Source organism: Rhyacophila brunnea, unplaced genomic scaffold, assembly GCF_057557595.1.
Source record: "Rhyacophila brunnea isolate RB1 unplaced genomic scaffold, BYU_Rbru_1.0 scaffold_8, whole genome shotgun sequence".
In the NCBI taxonomy this organism is placed as follows: Eukaryota; Metazoa; Arthropoda; class Insecta; order Trichoptera; family Rhyacophilidae; genus Rhyacophila; species Rhyacophila brunnea.
The window spans coordinates 39,695,354-39,715,947 of record NW_028233350.1 but is presented as its reverse complement, the minus strand read 5'-3'; the positions used below and the strand labels follow the sequence as shown (position 1 = coordinate 39,715,947).

Below are 20,594 nucleotides of genomic sequence, written 5' to 3'. Positions count from 1 at the left end.
TTCTTGTAATATCTGGTGTGGCTTCGAGCCAGTTCCTGGACTTTGACTTCGCTGCAGCATAATAAGAAAATGTTCCTTTGTATAAATATGTATAGCAATATTAGCTTGTTTCACAAACAGGGGGTACTCTTTTGATAAATTGGCGGAACACTTATTTACGTATCACGGAACACCAGTATTCCGCGAACATAGTTTGGGAAACACTCAATTGGTTAAACTGTAGATAGTTTTTTTTTATTATTGAAAAACAACAATTATTATTCCAACCATTCAATCTCTTTGAATTAAATTAAAGTCAGTTTCATATTTTTAAATGCAGAAGAGTTACTATACATATAAGAAAATATTTAACAATAATTTGATGTTAATTTGTCTTAAATTTCACGTATTCTCAAAAAATATTTGGTAATTAATTAATACTTATACATTGTAAAGATAATAAATTAAATTGGATAATGGCTAATCTTACCCCTTTTTACGATAAAATTAAGAGAGTTTTTTTACTGAATTAATCTGACCTGGCAGCCCTGCGAGCAGCTGTCACGAAATTGAGCTGTCAAAAGTCAAAACTTGAAATTGTAGTAGACAGGGAATAATTATTTTACATCTCTTCGAAATAAATAAACTGGTAATTTTATTTGTATTAACAATATTGAGTGTCAATTAACATAATTTTAATCTTCTTCTGTCACTTTTTGAAAATTTTGACGCAAATGAAAAATTCTAATGCAGTTTAAAAAGTTTTTCTTTAGCATGAATTGCTATTTTTATCACAAAACGAATATGTTTAGTAAATTTGGTGGTACGAGAAATGCAATAATATTATATAGTAAATATACAGTACTCCATATCATTTTCACGATCACGTTCTTTTGAAACCTAAGAACGAATCAAAACCTAACACAACCTACTTTAACCCAAAAACGTGTTTGTTTTTCAATAGGTTGTGTTAGGTTTTCGGTGTCAACTACAAAAATGTTCTAATAATAAAATATCGATAATATTGTTTGTCTACGGTCGTCATCAGACATTTTCAATCAGTAAAATTACATTCAAACTGACATTACAAAATTTGCAAAAAATATTTAATAACCTAAATTAAATGGTAGGTACCTAAAAATGATTTATAAAATTGACCTTGTATTACAACATAAATAATGATATTTGTTGTAGGTTAGGATCACTCAAAAATTAGAAACATTTTTAACATCCATTTTTGGTATAGTCAACAAGTGTTTCTTGTAATTTAAAGCATTCTTTTATTATTCTATAAAAAGATTGCGTAGTGAAAGAAAACGAGAGGTTCCACCTGAGGCTGTTACAGCAACAAGACGGAGAACTCGGAGCAAACAGGGCCAGTTGTTCGTGCTGAACGACACTGGATCCCTCCGTCCACTATTGTTGATCTTCATGAGTTTCTTGACATTGCTCCGAAGGTGAAGTATTTATCAGTCTTTTTTAATTAGTATATAAAACTTTCTTTGGTAATTGAGCCGCAGATGCCCGCATGAGCTTTTCATTTTTTTTTTAATGAAAACAGTTTATTCCATGTAGATAATTATGTTCAATACTTTTTTCTGTCGGCGCAGATACTTTTCGATTTAATAATTGTTATTTAAAATTTTCATACATTTTGATGCAAAGAGTTTAGCAATTGACTATTATGGTTTATGCATGTAATATTGATATTTCGATTTAATATGATTTGATATTCTATCACTTCTTTCTTCCATGTCCGATTTTAATAGGATCATAAATATAGGCCTTCACAGAATGGAGGTTTGTATTAACAGATTTTATTTTTACGAGAAATGGATGTCAGCCACTTGCTCAACCTATTAGAGCGAAGCCACACGGGCGATGCATACGCGCTGTGTCGCGAGTCCGCTGTATTCCAACTGCGAGTAGGAGTGAGTACGCAACAGCGGTGCGTTCTCACTTCCGCTCGCAGTCGGAATACAGCGGTCTCGCGACACAGCGCCCGTGTGGCTTCGCTCTTAGGTTCATACTCTGACTCATACACAAATTGAAAAACAGTATGTGTACTTGCCAGGCCCAGGATTCGAAACTGGGAGCCTCAAAACTATAGACCGGCGCTTAAGCCACGCGGCCATCGTGGTATATTCTATATATGAGGTGTCTAATTCCAAAAAGCGATAAGTCCACATTTGGTCAAAATCGAGAAAAAAATACGCACGTATTCTTTGTATAATTTTACACAATATGTATTGATCTATAAATTCCAAAACGCGACATAACCCTACGAAAAAAAATATTTTAAGTCTCGATTTATTACAAAAAGTGCCAAGTCCATGTTTCATATTATTTAAAGCTTGGTTGATTTCGTGCGTGTTTAATTCAACCAATAAAGGAACGTTCAATATTGAAAAGGGCGTCTCCCATGCCGTAGCATCTGGTAAACTTATGACAGTGCCACAGAAATATGTGCCTTATGCGGCGTAAATTTAAAAGTGAAGTACAAATAGCGCTATGTTCAATTTTATTTTGCCTATATTTATTACATTTAAGAGTTTATCGGCTGAAACAAATTGCCATTTGGTTCTAATTTCGACATAGAATACAACGGAGAAAATAATCTCACGCTAAAACAAATAATTGGAGCTTGAAACATAAAAACGTTGTTTCCCGAAAATATTGAATTGTGGACTTGTCGCTTTTTGTAATTAGACGCCTCATATAATAGTATATTCTATTCCCATCTCAAATGTATAGAAAAAAATCCTCAGTGCATTGGAAATTTACAAAATAGATATCCACTGGTTGACTAAATGTTAGTTATAAAGTGGCTATCGCAATTTCATCAAGATGCTGGCTAAATCTCCTATACTTATATTGCACTGGCAAAGGTGGAGGTAGGATGTGGAGATCTGACATAAATAGTACATAATTAACCTTTGTCAGACATACTTATCTGTTTTCATTGAAATAAGAATATAAATTGCAGATGGTGTTAGTTACTTTTCAAAATTCAATTGAACCCTGCTTAAGCCATACCATAACAGATAAAGTCTCTATCCAAACCAAGGGCCAAAATAAATAGATTTTGGTAGGTTTAACCTTCTATATTTATAGGCTAATATGAGAAAGTAGGCAGTCGTGGATATACCACTAATTTGACATTATCCTAGTTTGGTCGGTCTTGACTTGAGACTAAACCTGTCTTGTTGACGTTGTGGATAGGACTATATGTATTTAATAAATTAAAACAAGTTGTTATGTACATATTATTTTATTTATTAGCCTGTAATTATTTTCTTTGTATATTTTATAATCATATAATTATGAATAACATAATACACAAATAAATAAATAAACATGCTTTTATTGGGAATATAAGACTCAATTATTTGATAAATTGAAATTACCCGATTTCATCTTACTAATGTTTACTATCGAAAGACTCTTTCTATAACGTTTGTGTGGGGCTTACTGTTTCAGGTTCGAGGTATTCTCAATAAACTCACGCCGGAGAAATTTCAAAAGCTGACCGACGACTTGCTGAACCTGGAACTATCTTCGGAAACAATTTTGAAGGGAGTGATACTTTTTATTTTCGATAAAGCCTTGATCGAGCACATATATTCAGCAGTTTACGCTCAGCTTTGCAAAAGACTGAATGATGAAGCTCCAAACATGGAACCGCCCGGTGGCCCTTCCACTTTTCGTATATTACTTCTGAAAAAATGCCGAACTGAATTTGAAAATGGACCAGAGGCAGATGAAGCGTTTCAGCCATCCAATGGCACCCTCACCGCTGAGGAAGACGAATGGAGGTACATTGCCAAACGACGAACTTTGGGAAATATTAAATTTATGGGAGAGCTTGTGAAAGTTGAAATGCTGTCAGAGGGTGTGGCTCATCACTGCATACGTCGCCTGCTGCCTCGCCAACATCTCAATCGGCGAGAGTTGGAATGTTTAGTTCAGCTCATCAGGACTTGTGGCTGTCAGTTGGATTCAGAGAGGGGCCAACCCCTCATGGACCGTTATTTTTTAAGCATAAAAGCCTTATCCGAATGTCAGCAGTTGGCCCCGCGCTTTCGTTTTATGTTGCTCAATTTGATAGACCTTCGGAATGATGGCTGGAAGCCACGTAAAGCTGTCAATTCTGAAGTTCCTGTACCAATTACCGGCTCAAATGCGCCTGGCGAAATAGACCAAGGCACGAAGCTCCTTCTCAGACATCACCAAGATTCTTCACGGGTTGCCTCGCAAACCCATAATCGACGTCAAAGGAGACGTCGAAAATTCAAAGAAAATCAAAATATTAATACAAATAGTGGTAAGTCTTAGAAGAAATCATTTTAATTGGCGATATTACTTCATTTCACCCTTGATGAATTTTTATTTTTGGGTGTCATTGAGCATTTTTCCTTCTTTCATCGACATTTCAGATTCGTTCTGAACCAATACATAATGGAATAAAGTGTACTGTTAGTTTTATGAATCCTCTAAGAAAACCACATCTCAAAAAATTTAAGGGTTCTAGATTATTTCAATGGTATTCTTTACCAAGTGTTCCGAATGTCATGAAGTATCGATACAATACTGTCCTTTTATGGTTATTTTTTTAAAAGCTATTGCGGTTAAGGATCATTATTGATGCTTTTTCTTTTGGTATGGCATCCCTACCGAGTGCAAAGAGGACCCCTTGTTCCAACCGAGTGTATTGAACTCCATGTAGTGCTCAGCAATCGCTAATATTGTATAACATAGTAACTTAGGACAGTGTACATACATAACAATATACTTTACCATATTATCCGTTGAGAATGGCCTCTGCAACGAGCCGAAAACAACTGAGAAAAAAGATAAAATACACAGTGACAGCCCAAAAACAAAAAAAAACTGAAAGTCTCAAGCAATTTATTATGGGTAGTAATTGGGGTGGGGTATGTGCGCTGCAGCCTTTATCCTCTTAATCTGAAGTTTTTGGTCATGTGTAGTTGTTGGCTGTTCTAATTGAACACTTCAGTACTTCACGGCCCACAGGAGTTAAGCAAAAAATAAATACATGTGAAGTCCTTCTATGCATTCTACTTTGGACTGTCTGTGGCAGGGTTAGTTCTTCGTCGGCTGCTTCACTCGGTGTGTGGATCTAGTTTGTAAAAATTGACATTGACGTCTATATAGCATAATAGCGCATGTACACGTGCATGGAATTACTGTCGGCAATCATGCTTATTTTAAACTATCATGACAATAACTGTTTACATGTAAAAATGCCGACTGTCTCTCCAATCTCATTCTTCAAGAGTAAGCGAGGCGCGAGGTTGACATTTTATACTACTATCTGACAGGTTGTATTGGAAATCGGTTAAGCTCAAAATGAGTAGTTCGTTTTTTTACCGGCATGTTCGCCCCTATCGCTCTATTGCGCAGGCGCAGATCGAAAATAATCTTACTTGCGCACAATAAATCATCACAATTTGGAACCTTCCAAACTTATTTGATTTATGCACGCAATCTTGCCAACTGCAGGATAATACATGTTTCCCCTTACATTTTCTTACTGTGCACAGTACATCCATGGACGTGTAAACGGAGTTTTATAATATATTTGTAATTAAAATTCTAATGGATTCAATTTAAGTCGTTCGGTCCCTCGGTACCTTCGGTCGAAAGTATTAATATTATATTTGTAATTCATTCTTACTATCTACATTGCACTCAAAGTGGATTACAAACCAGAATGCTCACTATTTGTACAGGGTTTGAATTGATTCGTCGAATACTCGTGGTAGGGTTAAATTTTTTAGATGTTGTTTTTGAGGTAAATAATTGGGATTGAACGAAAAGCTAACAGCTCGTCTTCATAAATTACTATTACTTCACCATTTTCGACCCTAAGAGGATCATATGGGCCTCCACAGGGTGGAGGTTGTATTAACACATTTTGTTTATACGAGAAATGTATGTTAGTCACACGCTTAACCTATTAGGTCCATATTCTGACTCCAAACACAAATTGAAAAACAAATGTGTACTTGCCATAAAGGATGCCTTGGAGTGTAAATGGTAAAACACTCTCATATTTTATCCTAGAATGTCAGACAGTGAATTTTTTGTTTGAATGTTACCATAGCGTATTAAATTTCCTAATTATGGTGGACCTGTATGTCACCTGGATTTCCTAATCCAGGTGACAAAGTGAAAACTATATTTGCTCGTATGTATATAACATTCATAATTCAGAAACATAATATCTATTGAGATTACATGAATTAGCAATGTCACATTCTTAATTTTTGTGAATTATTTGTTGAATAAACAAAAACGATTCATTACATTTTAGCTTTGTCAATACTATTAATTGTATGACAATAATATTATAACTACTAATCTATGTTTAAGCATTTACAGGGGAATAGTAAGCTAGTCTGTCAGCCATGTCTAATGTCTAGCCATGGGTCACAAGTTTGATGCATTTTGCTTTTTAAATTCACATTTGATATCACAAGGATCCAATGAGTTTGGTTGATGGCTAAGCATTGTAAAAAAAAATCCGTTTACACTACTTCCTCTAGTTATTTACTTATACTATGATGAAGTGTGAATAGTCAGTCTTTTCTCTTTAATTTTCAGGTGGATTACGATCTGATTGTGAAGATGGTTTAGGAAATTTACATCATGTTTTAGCAAGACAAACCATTAGTCAGCAAACGAACAAAAGTAATGCCACGCATGGCAATATACAACAAACCCCAGGAAAATCTAAAGTAAGCTATGTACAGTGGAACCCCGATCTACCGTTCTCGCATAAATCGTTTTCCCGCACGGTTCATTAATTTTTGAAAGTCCCGCCAAACACCCATAAGAACAATGTTAAATAATCCCGCATAAACCGTTCCCCGATTTATCGTCTAAATATTATGGTCCCGTCACAAATATTATCCTGATTGACTGTTTTTGTTGAATATTTTTCATTTCGCTTTCGTAGAATTGTTTATGATACATACAGACCTTTCAGTCGCGTCGCTTTAAATGGGGAATGAACGCAGGAATAATATTATATTATACTTGTCTTATACCTTACTGTTGGTGGTTACTCATTATATGGTTCTTCGCTTCAGGAGCCTTTTTAAATTATGACACAATTTCGATTTACGGCCCAGCTTTGTTCAATATTGAGACCACTATTTGCAAACACGGCTTATTCCCAAAAATATATTTTGTAGCAAAATACAATATACTGTTTTACATACATAATTAACACTTTGATCACCATGGGGGTAACCGGCACTGGGTTAGTCCAAGGAAGCCGTGGAGGTCACCGGTGACCGGCAAGGAAGACCTACATTTGAGTTGATTTCCAATGCCGGCGGGCACGCGCGCTGTGTATTATCTTATATAAGGTAGCCGGCATGGCTCTTCTGTATGTTACTGCAGATTGGCCTGCAGAATATTCCTTCAAAGTAACTAAAGATAGGCTCACTAATGTAATGTAAAGAATGTAATGAACAAAAAGTTTTCCTTTTAAATCGTAAATGTGTTTTAATAGATATAAAAACGAAAATTGAAGAGATTATAAAAACATAAGTTATAGAAATGATGTAAATTTAAAAAAAAATGATTATAATGTATAAGTATATTTCCAGTGTATCCAGGTATAGGTTTAAGGTACACAATTTGAAAACTTTTATTCCATATTTGTGCCTTTTCTGTTTATTATATCTGAATATAATTCAACCTCGAAATGGCACCATGCTCTCGTCAACACATATGGACAGGTGACTGCCGAAACGGCCGGCCCGGCGCAATATAAATTAACCTGTTGGCGGCGCGCGATGGACACATGTGGCCGGCACATCATAAAAACCAATATTTACATAAAAAATCATCAAAATGAAAAAAAACATATTCTTTCTATTCTATCAAATTATACCTTAGAAACAAATAATCATTGTTTAGCTATTTTATGGAAAACTAGTTGGCGAACAATGTGTTAAGTCTAATTTATATGATTTTTTTTAGTTTATTTGTTCTTAGTGTAGTAGTATATTTAAAATAGTTATGTATATTATATATATATATATAGACAAATGATATGTGACAAGAACCACTTGGTAATAGTTAACGTGAAGGATTTGTCCAAAGGGCTTACTCATTTCAAACAAGGAATGAACATCCTACTTCAAATTGATCCGTGAAGAATAACTGTAGTGGGAATGTGATTTTGAAATAAATAAAATGCAATTTCAACAAAAAAGTTGAGGTAAATTTTTTTCTAAAATTATATCTGATCTCTTGGAAATAGTATGTAGGTACCTAACAACCAACTATATGATTTGTTATATGGTTGACGTCTCAGGAACGTAACTCAGTTGTAGAGCGAGGCATTGTTTAGTGTAGTACCCATTAGGTATCTTATTTTATTATCTGGTATATTATTAACATTATCGATTATTTTTATTTCAGGAAAGTTTGAGCTGAGATGATTTATTCTACTGTAGAATTCTAACCATTTGCGATGAAATATAATGTATGTGACACCAGAATTATTGTGTTTATCATGAAGAATACCTTGTAAAATCGTACTTCTAGTAGATAAAACACAATTGCATCTTAGCATATTAATAAATATTTCCAAATGGATAATACAGTTGAACCTCGATATAACAGACTAATGCAAATGAGGGGGTGTCCGTTAAAGTCGAAAGTCTGTTATAACAAAACAAAATCCAGTTTATTTAGAAATATCCAGACACTCTTTGTGGAGTGACATTAATATTCGACGCACTTGCTTTTGGCGATCCTGCTTTCAAAAAAGAATCAAGTTTGTTTGCAATTTTTATGTCTGCTGTTTTTTTTATAATCAACTCTCTAAAATGTGTATAATATAGTTGAATTTCGTTACCTGAAGAACATAATACAATATTGGTTTAGCAGTCTAGTTGAAGCCTGTTCAATGTTAATGGAAAATTCAAGGCCAACAAAAAAGTTTTAAATTAAATAATGAATCCTTATATTAGGAATGAAATAAAAACCTTGGTGATCACATAATGTTTCTTTTATTTTACATACTATAATATATGTTCAACACACGAATCACATCATCACTAGATGGTATTAAATTAGGTCCTAGATTACATGGCTTCAGAAGCTGATTCGTTCCAGAATGTATGGAGCTGAAACAAAATGAAAAATAAGTGTCGATACAGCTTGAACTAAACACAAGAAAATTTAGTAATGACTCGTATCCACATTCTGCATATCAGTGGCGAAGGGGGGAGGTAGGCTGTTGAGATTCAACATAAATAGTGCACACTAAACGTTGCCAGTCATACTTATTTGTTTTCATTGAACTAAGTACAAAGTTTGCAGATGGTATTAGTTAGATTTTAAAATTCATTTAAACCCTGCCTAATCTAAACCTCCAGATTATTTTACCAATTCAAGAGTGCTACGGGTCTTTCACTGACACAGGACTTGTGTGTCATTGAATGCTGAGAGGATTAGGGCCAACCCATTGAGAAAGCTTGATACTCGAAAATTCACGATTATTCAACAAATAGAAATAATAAGACATTAAGGTTAGGACATATTCAAGTTATTTTACGGAAAAAGAAATTAAAAATATTTTCAAGCTAATTTCATTTATTTTGGGCTATTATTGCTATACCAAACAAGTATTTTCTCAGATGAATTTAAAATGGTCAGATGCAAGAAACAAGAATATATTCTATTGAGTTGCTTACATTGGAATTACTTATTCAATTCAACTGATATACTAATGTGCTGAATTTTACCAATACATTAAGCAGCTGAAGTAAACTCTACAAGAAGGAAATCTTCAGATAGGCGAGCGTCAGGAAAAAATATTTAATATTAGGTATTATTTTGATAGTTAAGGGGTTTTGTACTTTGTGCTGTGTCATTTAGGTATGATTGATATTATAGAAATAAACCTTGAAGTTGTCCCGCTTTTTGCTTTTAAACCCTGATTTTTTTTATTTCACATGGAAAAAATCCTGATTTGTTAAAATAATTATTTTGCAGCGCTCATTTCTATCATCAGTACTTAATGAGGTTCTGATAAAAAGGGTAATTATGCCCGCATGAGCTTTCATAATTATTTTTTTTACGAAAACAGTTTATTCCATGTAGATAATTATATTAAATACCTCTTTCTGTCGGCGCAGATGCTTTTCGTTTCAATAATTGTTAATTTAACATTTGAAATTTTCATACATTTCGATACATCATTACCACACACTAAGATTATATTAGGTAGGGGTTGGTTAGGTTAGGTTGGGTTTGGTCTAAAAAGAAAGCTATAAAAACTCATATGGACATCTGTGGCACATTTACAAAAAAAAGTAATATTCCATTTAACTACATAATTTGCACGTTTGTAAGGGTGGAGACACCATACACTTCATTATTGGTATATTTTGAATCCTCAAATTCTCAGAAGAGTTGATTATGATGCGTGTTAAAAATCGCAAACCTTACCGCTACTCCAGGAGGGCGATTCATGAATTTAGCACAAGTGACCAGTTGCACAACTATTGCACAACATGCTTCAACCGTAGCATATTAAAAGTCGACCGCTGGATGTCACTAGGCCAGGCTTTGGTAGTACACATGCTTTGACGGTAGAGGCGCTCGCAACTTTCCGTTTGACATAATAAACGTCAGATTTTCAATTCGTATCATATGTAATATTGGAGAAAGCTGTTAATAAATTGTTATACATTTACCATTTATTACTACATATTACCGCTAAAATTATTATTTCGTGTTTCAATTCTCATTTAAGGAGGTGTTTATTGTGATTTTGTAATAGTTTGTCTGTAAAATATTGTTGTATCTTGTATTGAATATTCTAATAATGGAGACGTTTCTTTCTTTTAATTATCTACGTACGTTTTATATCGCAACGTTGACGGGTAAATACTGATTAAATATGATGTTATTAACATATTTTAGGTTATTTTACGCCCCCAAAATGGAAGTCCCGCAGTCAGAATTCGGTAATCGAACGGATGCGTTCAAAATGACCGACAACTCATTTGTAAAACGTTTTCGGTTATCGAAAAAAATTAGCAGATCGACTTATTACCAGGTTGGAAGAATTGATGGCACCTCCACCCAGATCTTCGGCATTAAGCGTCGAAACTAAGGTGAGTGGTGAACTTTGATGTCTATTTATATAGGTAATGAAAAAAATATTAAATGTTTGTCGCTTAACATTGTTTCTTGTGTGTAGGTTTTAGCCACACTTCGGTTCTTGGCGACTGGAAATTATCAAACGGGTGTCGGCGATGAGCACACAGTTATGATAAGCCAAGCATCTGTCAGCAGAGCCGTTCAAGAAGTGACGATGGCCATTGATGACCATTTGTTGAACGAATGGGTGCTATTCCCTTCTGACAATTTGGAGCCTATGAAACAAGAGTGAGTACTTATATAAAATAATTAATAATCTACACGTAAATATGATTCCTTTAATATGCACAAGAAGATAAAGGAAACATTGGGAATTACGAAAGGAACCTCATCAACTATCTTGAAAGACGAAAATGGGCGTATTATATTAGATATAGAAAAGAAGCTGACTCGTTGGAAGACATATATTGAAAATCTGTTTGATGATGATAGGGAACCTATTGGCTATACTCTTAATAAATGTGAACAAGCTCCATGCATAAATAGGGCCGAAAAAACCAATCGAACGTGTGACCAATAGTACCAAAATAAAACTTTCTAAATATATCTTTTTAAAAATGTATTTAAACGGATTCTGTTTCAATTCTGAGTGTGTGACGATATTCCCAATATACGTGTTCAACATATTTGTATGTTTAAAATAATTGATTTACATTAGTGAAATCCCGTTTAAAGCGGTACGTCCAAGGCGTTCTCGGAAAAGTGCGCGTCTTAAGACGTTCTTGGCAGCCATCTGGTTAAGCAAAATTGGATAAAAAATATCCATGTAAATAGCGAATCATAAATTCCATTGTAATCTTTATGGATAACTGGCTTCTAGGATTAAAGGTTAAATACAATCAACCACAAATTGTTAGGACAACTAGTTTATATTATTCATCAATGGTTTATGATTACGATTAAGGATGTAACAGTGAACCTTTTCTGTTATATTAACACATAGTTTTACTTGTTTGTTTGTAAAATGGCATCACATAGCGTCTTTGTCCAGCAGAATTTTGGAATTAATGTGGGAATATAAAAACAGTTTGTCGGATATTTCAACAATTATGAAAAAAGATGTTTGTATTTGTATAAAACCATTTATTTATCAAAAAATTTATTTATGAAAACCAAAATAGGTACATAAATGGTTAAATATTACAATTACAGGAATGTTCACATTATTTAAATCATGGCGATTTAATATCAGTGTACTTTATTAATACAAATAAAAAATAATTTTTTAGTACTAGTTCCACGACATACCAAACTATACACAGGCATTGTCTTAAACTTAAATGACCGCCCAATATGACTTGGTCAATGCGAACACGCGCCAATCTCTACTGGCAAATAATCTTTAGTTGACTTATCGTGTTTTGCCAGTATAGATATTGATTTACAAAAGCGTTATAGTTATTTATAGCGATTTTCCAGTAATAATATATTCAATATCGACTTAACACGTAGTGATATCATAAAATTACGGAGGAATTAGGTATAATGAATTTGACGACGCTTGTTTTACCAGACGATAGAGCGTGTTGATATCTATCAAGTATCTTATCAGTTCCAGGTTGTTCTATGTCACTTCGAATCAATCAAAAAGCCATTTTGCTAAAAAATGTGATATAGAATAACCTGGAAATAAGGCAGCGAAGTATCTATCAGTAACTATAAATAAATACCACATGAGTTAAGACGCCTCAATAGCTCATCAAAAATAAAATAAGTAAAAAAACTGTGAAGTTATGAGGTTTTCATATCTTGACGACGATATGCATCGGACACATACTTAAAAATCAAAACTATGATTCTTTTACTCTATGTTAATATTAGAATATTTGAATATTCTTGTGAAATATGAAAGCAATAAAAAAAATGATTATTTCATATACTTATTATAATATCAAACAAAATACACTATGCTGGCACACATAAACACTCTTTAAACAATTCCTTAGAAATATTTTATAGACTAATTATACATAGTAATTATAAGCACAAAATATGAAATTTAATATAGGTTTGCATAAAATTTGCAAATTTTCAAGACACTTATTATAATAATAACAAACAATATAAGGCTGGAAAAATCATAGATGCAGAAACACATAAATACTCATTAAACAATTCCATTCAAATAAATCACTGCATTGAAACAGAACTAGACAAATTATTGGTTTTTCATAAGGATACTGACATGAATGTATAGTTTGAAATGGATTTCTTTTGAGTATTTACATGAAAAAACTGTTTTGAGACAAATATAAAATAATGTTTCACAGTTGATTGTAAACAGGTGAAATCATACATCGTTTAAAATGTAACAAGGATCACTTATACTGATATACACGATGCTGTAAAATTTTATTTTATATTCGGCTCAACACGGTAATTATGATTCAGTGAAACCCCCGAAATAGCAACAACCACCCCAAAGAAGCGATTACGGTGCATAGCCGAGATTGTCAATTTTTGCACCTAGCATTAATATTAGTGCGCTCAACTCTGACTTGGCTGCACCGATCAGAGCTGCAGTCTCTGACTTGGCTGCACCGATCAGAGCCGCAGTCTCTGACTTGGCTGCAATGATCAGAGCCTGCGTGTCTGACCTGGTTGCAATGCCGAGAGCCACCATGTCAGACCTGAGCGCAGCAATGTTGATGGTCAGCAACTCTACGGCGGCATTCAACACGGGCACCGGACCCATTGTCTGCGTTGCCACAGAAGTTTGTGACAACGAGAGCCTGCGGGCTCTCACCGTTGCTGGGAAGACAGCACTGCCTTCACTTGTAGCAGCATGGGCTCTTGTGAAAGCAGCACTGTCTTCCAGTGCAACAGTTTGAGCCGTGAGCCGTGGTGTCGCAGAAATTGCACATTCGGGGGTTGTCATCATATCTGCATCTGATGATGATTCAGAATATGCTGTAGTAGGTACAGTAAGAGGGGTTGCGGTGAGTGCCACCTCCATGCTGCTGGTGCTGGGTTGGATGATCCACCGCTGGGGCTCCGACGTTGACACAGACGCGACCCAAAATTTCCTGTGGTACCTGTGAATTAAATGTTATCACCATAAGTAAACATGCGACGGGTGAACCCTTTTATACTGTTAATCAATATAGAATTTCATGAATGACCTACCCCCCAGTGTAATTGCCCTGTCTACCTTGCTCCCCAGTAACTGTAAATGGCACTATTAGAGCCATAATTTGCTGCTGGAGAGCAGACAGCCGGATTCTACAGGGCGGGCCGCCTCCTGTCTTCCTCTGGGAGATCAGGATTTTGGCCATTTTGGCCCGCGTGTTCCGCCTCGTGTCTTGCCATACCTGTAAACAATAATAATTAGAAATTTTCAATTTCAACAATATTACTAACGATCTAGTACTATTTACAGCAGTGACATTTGGGATGCTTTCAAAAGATGTGGTTTAATTTATGAAAACATTTCTTACTTGAACTTGCTATCTATAGCTACCTATGGTGGATTTATGTGGAGAGTAAGATATTTTGTAAAATAATATTGGATAGGTTGTTGACACAGTCTATTATATTTAAATAAATAATAATTTTTACCAATACTAGTAATAAATAGTAAATCACCTTTTTCCACTGTCTGTGGGATTTTGTAGCACCGCCCAAACAAGCATTTAATTGCTCCGACAGTTCTGTCCACAACCTCTCCATGTCGAGGCTGGTGAACTGCCCGGTGAGCCTTCCGGCGACGAGGTCTGGATGCACTACGGAAAATATGGTAATGTTATAGTATTCCATATCATTGCGGTTAAGCTGGTTTGAGTTACAGTAAGTTATGGTTTGGTTTTTAGTCTCATAAAACGAGGTCATTACACAATTATAAGTATGTCATAATAATGACACAGGCTATGTCTCGAACTGTGTTAATTCCACATGTTGGCATAATTTTAGTAGGCTACATTTCTTACGAGTATTGAATAAAAACGTGGTAGATACTGACATTCCATGAATTCTACCAATTGCTCCATCTGGTGGCTATTTGCCGCTGGCATTTTGTTAATTCTGTAAAGGAATAAATAAATACACTTTTAGTATGATTCCTACATATTATTTTATAAAAGAAACAGTATATTTGAAATCAAATCTGACTTACCGACGTATCTGTTCTTATGAAAGTTTTTGCGCGCGAGAAATAGCTGTCAGATGTGGGCATAGACAAAAAAACTCTTAGGCGATCATAAATGTACGCCCGTTTTTGGCAATTATTAGGTTGCATTATTGGACACAGGAAGGAACAGTGTGCTTCTGTCGAAGCATCACTATCCAATTATGACTACTCACACTACTCACGTCGGCCATGCTAAATTCATGAATCGCCCTCCAGGACTGACCATCAACCTGAGATGTATGGGAAGCGTACAAATATTAGTAAGTATATATTATTATCACCACGGTATAGCTGAGTGACTAAAAATGTTTGGCTTCGAAGTTATGAAGTCATGGATTATGAATTGTAGTATTAACCATGTATTTAGAAAATAATAATACTCAAGCCATCTTTTTTCCGTGTAGGCAGGTTTACTAAGTTTCAATAATGTATTTATAAATCAACGTGAGAACGCTATATAGGAAATAAGGGTTTACATATAGGGCTAACCTATAAAACTCACCAATTTTGATTGCGGCGATAAGAATAGTGAAAGTAGCCAAATTTTGCATTGTATTTTGTCTCGCCATTCGGCTTTCTGCAGCCAATTCATCGGGCTCACGAATCGGTACACGATACATTTTCGTAATTAGTGACAATGTTAAATACGAAGCGTGTTAAAAACCCTCAAAGGTAAACGTCAAATTCAAGCAATCAAAATCAAGTCAATTTTCTTGTTTTCATAGACAAGGGTGACAAGTAACATAACAAAGATTGTTATATAAAGAGGTTTTCAAATTATTTTATTGGAAGTATTTTTTTACAAATAAATGATGTATAAACTGTATTATATTTTCAATAAATGAATCCAGAAAATTAATCTTTTAAGCTTTAATTTTTATATTGTATGAATAATAAATTACGATCGTTTACCTTATTACCGACATCACAGCTGTCAAAATTAATAAGTTATAAAATATATTATTATCGCAAGTAATCTGTTAAAATTATAAAAACACAACCTCCTGAATACTTTTTCAGGAAATTATGTACTATTATTTTTAACAGTGTTGTCAATTTTAATTGACACAAATGTTATAAAAAGTAATTCCACTAAAACACAATATTTATAAATTTATTTGATATCCTTTTTTCACAATATTTTATCAATTTACGAGGCAATCGAATAGATTTTCACTAATGATTGTCGGAAAATTGAATTTTTACTCAACTTGTCACCCCTGTCCCCTGTTTTGATCTCGCGATGAATATACAATAACAAGATGGCGATTTTCCGCTCAGCTGCTGGGCCCTGAACGGCGATGTACCAATTGAATTTTGTCATGGAAAACAAATTAAATATAGTAGCGTCTTCGCCAATTTTACGTGCGTTGACGTAAATGTATAAAAATTGTAAATAAATGTTTAAATCGATTCAAATTTAGGTGATAAGTGTACCGCGGAGTTGAGTTGAGCGTATTTGTGTAAAATATTGACAGCTACGTACGTTTGAAGCAGGTGATCCTGGTACTAAAATCCAGGTTAATTTTTACGTGATAAGAAGTGTTATCAACAGTCGTCAAGCTGGAGCGCCTACCAGAATATTTAAGGGATACTGTCGACTGGTTTATGGGGTATGTTAATTATTGATTATGCAATGTTTTTCCTCACAAATGTGTAAATAAGTGTCACACAGAAAACTGTTTGTTGAATCGATTACCACAATTTTCAAAATTTAATTATATACATTTTATGAATTAAGTAGTGACATGTATTTCTATAAAATAAATATTGTATACTTAATTCATGTATTGGAAGTATAATGAAGTTTTTCATTCGAGCTATTCTTTGTTTTCACCGTAACTTTGGTTGGCATGGTGTCCCATATTGATTTTTTTTAATATTATGTATGTAGGTACTTCACCATTTCCCCACTGATACAAGCATAATTTAATATAAAGATTTGACAATACGAAAAGCTACAATTTATTGATTTAAGAAAAATATATTGATCTAGGTTAAATATTAAAAACAAATAAATCATGATTAATTAACACTGGTCACTGCCTGATCTCTCTTCGCTACAAGATGATAGCAAAATGTAAAACTAAATAATTAAACGAAGAATAAACATAGGTAGGTACATAACATCTGCGTTTTCTGAGAAAGTTTATAATTTTGTTTATAGTAAGGTACACAACTAAACTTTCCATTATAATGTATCTTATCTGAATTCTAAAAAGATATTTCCATACATTGCATCACCTGGATGAATTAAAATTGTATTTATTACCATATTAGGTACCTATAAAAATAAATAATACAAATTATTATTATTTCTTTCCACAATAAATTAGGTAGGATTAAACATATATTTTAAGAAGAATATCTCCTCATAATATTAAATTATATTAAAAATAATTGGTATGTTTACAAATTAAAATTAAAAATAATATGTATTGTGACATGTGGGATTTTATTATCACACATGGCTTTTATCGTCACTGAGATAACTGTTTATAAATATTTTTGTTGTTGAAAATAATATTGATTCTGGGCCACTAATACATTCATCCCAAAACTCGTTTGTGTAATCGTGCAATGTTTGTTTTAGATTGTAAGTATAATTAATGAAATACTTACTATACATAGGTATTAATAAGTACTTACTTATTTTTTATTATAGTAAAATAATGATAAAGTTTACGTTATGGTTCTGATTATATTTAGATTTTTAAATTGATACACCATGTTTCACACAAATCTTCCAAGGACGCCACACTTGATGATACGAGATGATTTAGTTCAGCGGTGGCGAACCTATGGTACGTGCAGAAATCTTGCTGGCAAGTGAAAAATAAAATTGTTGAAATTTAAAGAGTACAAACGAAACGCCTGTATGGTCGCCTGTCCTCGAAGAGTAGGCTCTGCCCGGATTCCAGTTGAACCTCAGCCAGGATGCGTGATTTTCCAGAATTGTAGATGCCACCAACCAGATTTTATAATAGGTTATAATGATATATAAGTATGTACTTAGTACACCGACATCAAACATATTTAGAAAAGAAAGATAAATTTGATAACAAGGGAAATTATATTTTGGACAGAAAATTGCACGGATGGAAAAAAACATTCCTACACGGATTTTAGGTGGAATTTTGAGAAGGTAGGTAATCGGACTGTTTGTCGGAAAGTCTTCGACATGGATTCTGCAATGAATATTATTTGGGGGAAAAGCAGTCATCGAAGCTAAGAATGCTGTTTCTATATTTTTAAATCTAAAATCTTAAAAAAAGTTCGGCGCTTACAATAAATATTTTTTAGTATTTAGACACCCAAGCATTGAAAGGTTCGCCACCACTGTCCTAGTTACTACGTCAGATAATTCGTGGGTCGGGATGTGAAGTCAGGTAAGTCACAAAATGTCATTTTGAGATATAGCAAAAACAAAGTTCCAAAAATTCCCCACATTCCCCTAATTATAGTTATGTTTTTTTATGGGTAACAAATCAAAGTACATGTAATTAGCTTTCAATTATATGTCCTAGAAGTATTCTAACTATTTCGTTTCATTAAAACTTAATTGGTTTAAAAAAAAGGGAATTGACTTAACTGGATTTGCACAAAAAATGATTGACTTACCTTACTACGCATAAAGTACGAGATTTATTTTTTCATGTAAATCCGACTAATATTAGCAATAAAACACACGTTTTATACATAAATCTTATTGGTTTATTGAACAAAATATTATATAAATTTAAAATTAGCATTTTTACAACTTTTTTTTACTTTAATGTTATTTAAGTAATGAAAAGGCACACAAACCTGAATATTATAAAGTTTAATCGTTATCATTAAACCTCAGTATGAATTTCTTCAATAGTATCAGGTTAAATATCGCTGACTATCTCAGATGTCTCAAGTGACTCATAAAATTCTCTATAATACGGTGAAATGTATGGAAGTAAGTCTATCAAATCTTTCGTCTTGTCTCGTCTTATATATGAAATTTGTTAAAATGCAGTCGTTTCGTCGAGAGTTCTTTCAAATTTCTCTATTCCCGGTTCGTGTTTGTTGAATTGAAGCCACTTAACATCTCTCCAAACAAACTTATTCCCATCTGTGTCTATTTTGCTGAGTGGCAATGGTCCTTTTAATCGATCCGAGTAGTTAAAAATTTGTAATTGCACGAGTCATTTCAGTGACTTTGAAAGGATTTTTCTTTGCAGCCTCACACATTGATTTGGCCCAATCATGAGGATGTTCGATCGTTCCACCAAATGTTTTTTTTTTTTCTCAATTATGCGATGGTCACTATCGCACTCCATATGTGTGTGGCCAGGGACTAAAAAGTGTGATCAATTTTGTTTAAAGTCTCAGAATGTTTTACTGCTATCATGCACATTACAGCTACGTGGCTATTTTTGTTTTGACCCGCACATCTATCAGAATACATGATCATATGCTTAATATTATCATTTACCCCTTGGTTAAGTATTTGAACAGGCATGAAGCGATATCGTTAGCTTTTCTATTAGCAAGAGTTTCATGGCATACATAGCAATATCCCTGGTTATTATCACAATCATGCACTGTCAAATGCCGTTTGTAAAAGGCCAGGGAACTTTGCTGCATGTCAAATGTTACAATTTGGCAAGAAGAATCTTGCAAGTACTTTTTATCACAATTTTTTAGCTGAATATGCAAAGTCAGCTTCGTTATGATGCTCTTTCAATTCCTCATGATTTTTATTTCTTTCTTCATCGTTGGTGGAATTCTTAATTAAGTTAAGTTTATCGTATGTTTGGCAAGTAGGTATCCTTATTTGGCCGTTTGAATGTTAAGTTCATGCCAGGGAATATTTCTGCGTATAAACGAATATTGATGGGATTAGAGCTAATACTCTTCAAATATTGAGAATACATCACAGTTATTGTCATATGTGGCGGTAAGTATTTTCTGACAGTTCCTTCTAGAGTAATGACTCTCATAATGATGGAATTGAGAGTATAATATGTGTCTTAGATATTTGCCTATCTTCTTCGCTATCTTTTAGAGATATTTTTCCTCTTGCATATTCTTGAATAAGTATACCGGAAGTAGTCGCACTTTTTTTTCCAAAACAAAAAAATTGTGACTTTCACTTAATGTTTTTAGTGTACAACCTTTACAAATTGGTTTCCGTAACAGTTCAACAGTCAAGTAATATTAAACTGTTGGCGAAAATGTTGTTTTCATGGTTCGCTTTGTCTGATACGACTTTTTTTCGTATTCATAACATCCATTATAGGTA

General features: G+C 33.9%; 2 protein-coding genes and 1 long non-coding RNA gene across 8 annotated transcripts; 1 reads left to right on the top strand and 2 right to left on the bottom strand.

Annotated features, from left to right (window-relative positions):
* Positions 1-539: 539 nt before the first annotated feature.
* LOC147064215 (eukaryotic translation initiation factor 4 gamma 2-like) lies at positions 540-9,022 on the top strand. 4 transcript variants are annotated; one of them, XM_085958556.1, is made up of 5 exons: positions 540-628; positions 1,278-1,436; positions 3,460-4,303; positions 6,607-6,740; positions 8,440-9,022. In XM_085958556.1, exons 3-5 carry the CDS (start codon positions 3,655-3,657, stop codon positions 8,452-8,454), a joined length of 798 nt encoding a protein of 265 aa, XP_085814682.1. In that variant the 5' UTR covers positions 540-628; positions 1,278-1,436; positions 3,460-3,654; the 3' UTR covers positions 8,455-9,022. The 4 variants fall into 4 exon arrangements, with proteins under 4 accessions (XP_085814682.1, XP_085814683.1, XP_085814684.1 ...); XM_085958557.1 differs by having other exon boundaries at positions 1,174-1,436; XM_085958558.1 differs by lacking the exon at positions 6,607-6,740.
* On the bottom strand, positions 9,014-16,025 carry LOC147064213 (uncharacterized). Its single transcript, XR_015071971.1, has 2 exons — positions 15,822-16,025; positions 9,014-9,149 (listed from the first exon to the last, which is right to left on the bottom strand). It is a non-coding gene; the product is annotated as an uncharacterized LOC147064213 (long non-coding RNA).
* LOC147064214 (uncharacterized) lies at positions 13,625-15,479 on the bottom strand. Of its 3 annotated transcripts, XM_085958725.1 has the most exons (5): positions 15,305-15,479; positions 15,152-15,213; positions 14,779-14,915; positions 14,320-14,504; positions 13,625-14,228 (listed from the first exon to the last, which is right to left on the bottom strand). In XM_085958725.1, the coding sequence occupies exons 2-5, from the start codon at positions 15,201-15,203 to the stop codon at positions 13,625-13,627; spliced, it is 978 nt and encodes a 325-aa protein (XP_085814851.1). In that variant the 5' UTR covers positions 15,204-15,213; positions 15,305-15,479. The 3 variants fall into 3 exon arrangements, with proteins under 3 accessions (XP_085814851.1, XP_085814852.1, XP_085814850.1); XM_085958726.1 differs by having other exon boundaries at positions 15,152-15,479; XM_085958724.1 differs by having other exon boundaries at positions 14,779-15,213.
* Positions 16,026-20,594: the final 4,569 nt, after the last annotated feature.

What these genes read in the sequence shown, in the direction of transcription:
- LOC147064215 (XM_085958556.1), top strand. Translation starts at nt 3,655, where the DNA reads ATGGAACCGCCCGGTGGCCCTTCCACTTTTCGTATATTACTTCTGAAA. An exon ending in AAATATTAATACAAATAGTG is followed by an intron (nt 4,304 to 6,606) that starts GTAAGTCTTAGA and finishes TTTAATTTTCAG; the next exon opens with GTGGATTACGATCTGATTGT.
- LOC147064214 (XM_085958724.1), bottom strand. Translation starts at nt 15,021, where the DNA reads ATGACCTCGTTTTATGAGACTAAAAACCAAACCATAACTTACTGTAAC. An exon ending in CCCACAGACAGTGGAAAAAG is followed by an intron (nt 14,505 to 14,778) that starts GTGATTTACTAT and finishes TATTGTTTACAG; the next exon opens with GTATGGCAAGACACGAGGCG. An exon ending in CAGGGCAATTACACTGGGGG is followed by an intron (nt 14,229 to 14,319) that starts GTAGGTCATTCA and finishes TTTAATTCACAG; the next exon opens with GTACCACAGGAAATTTTGGG.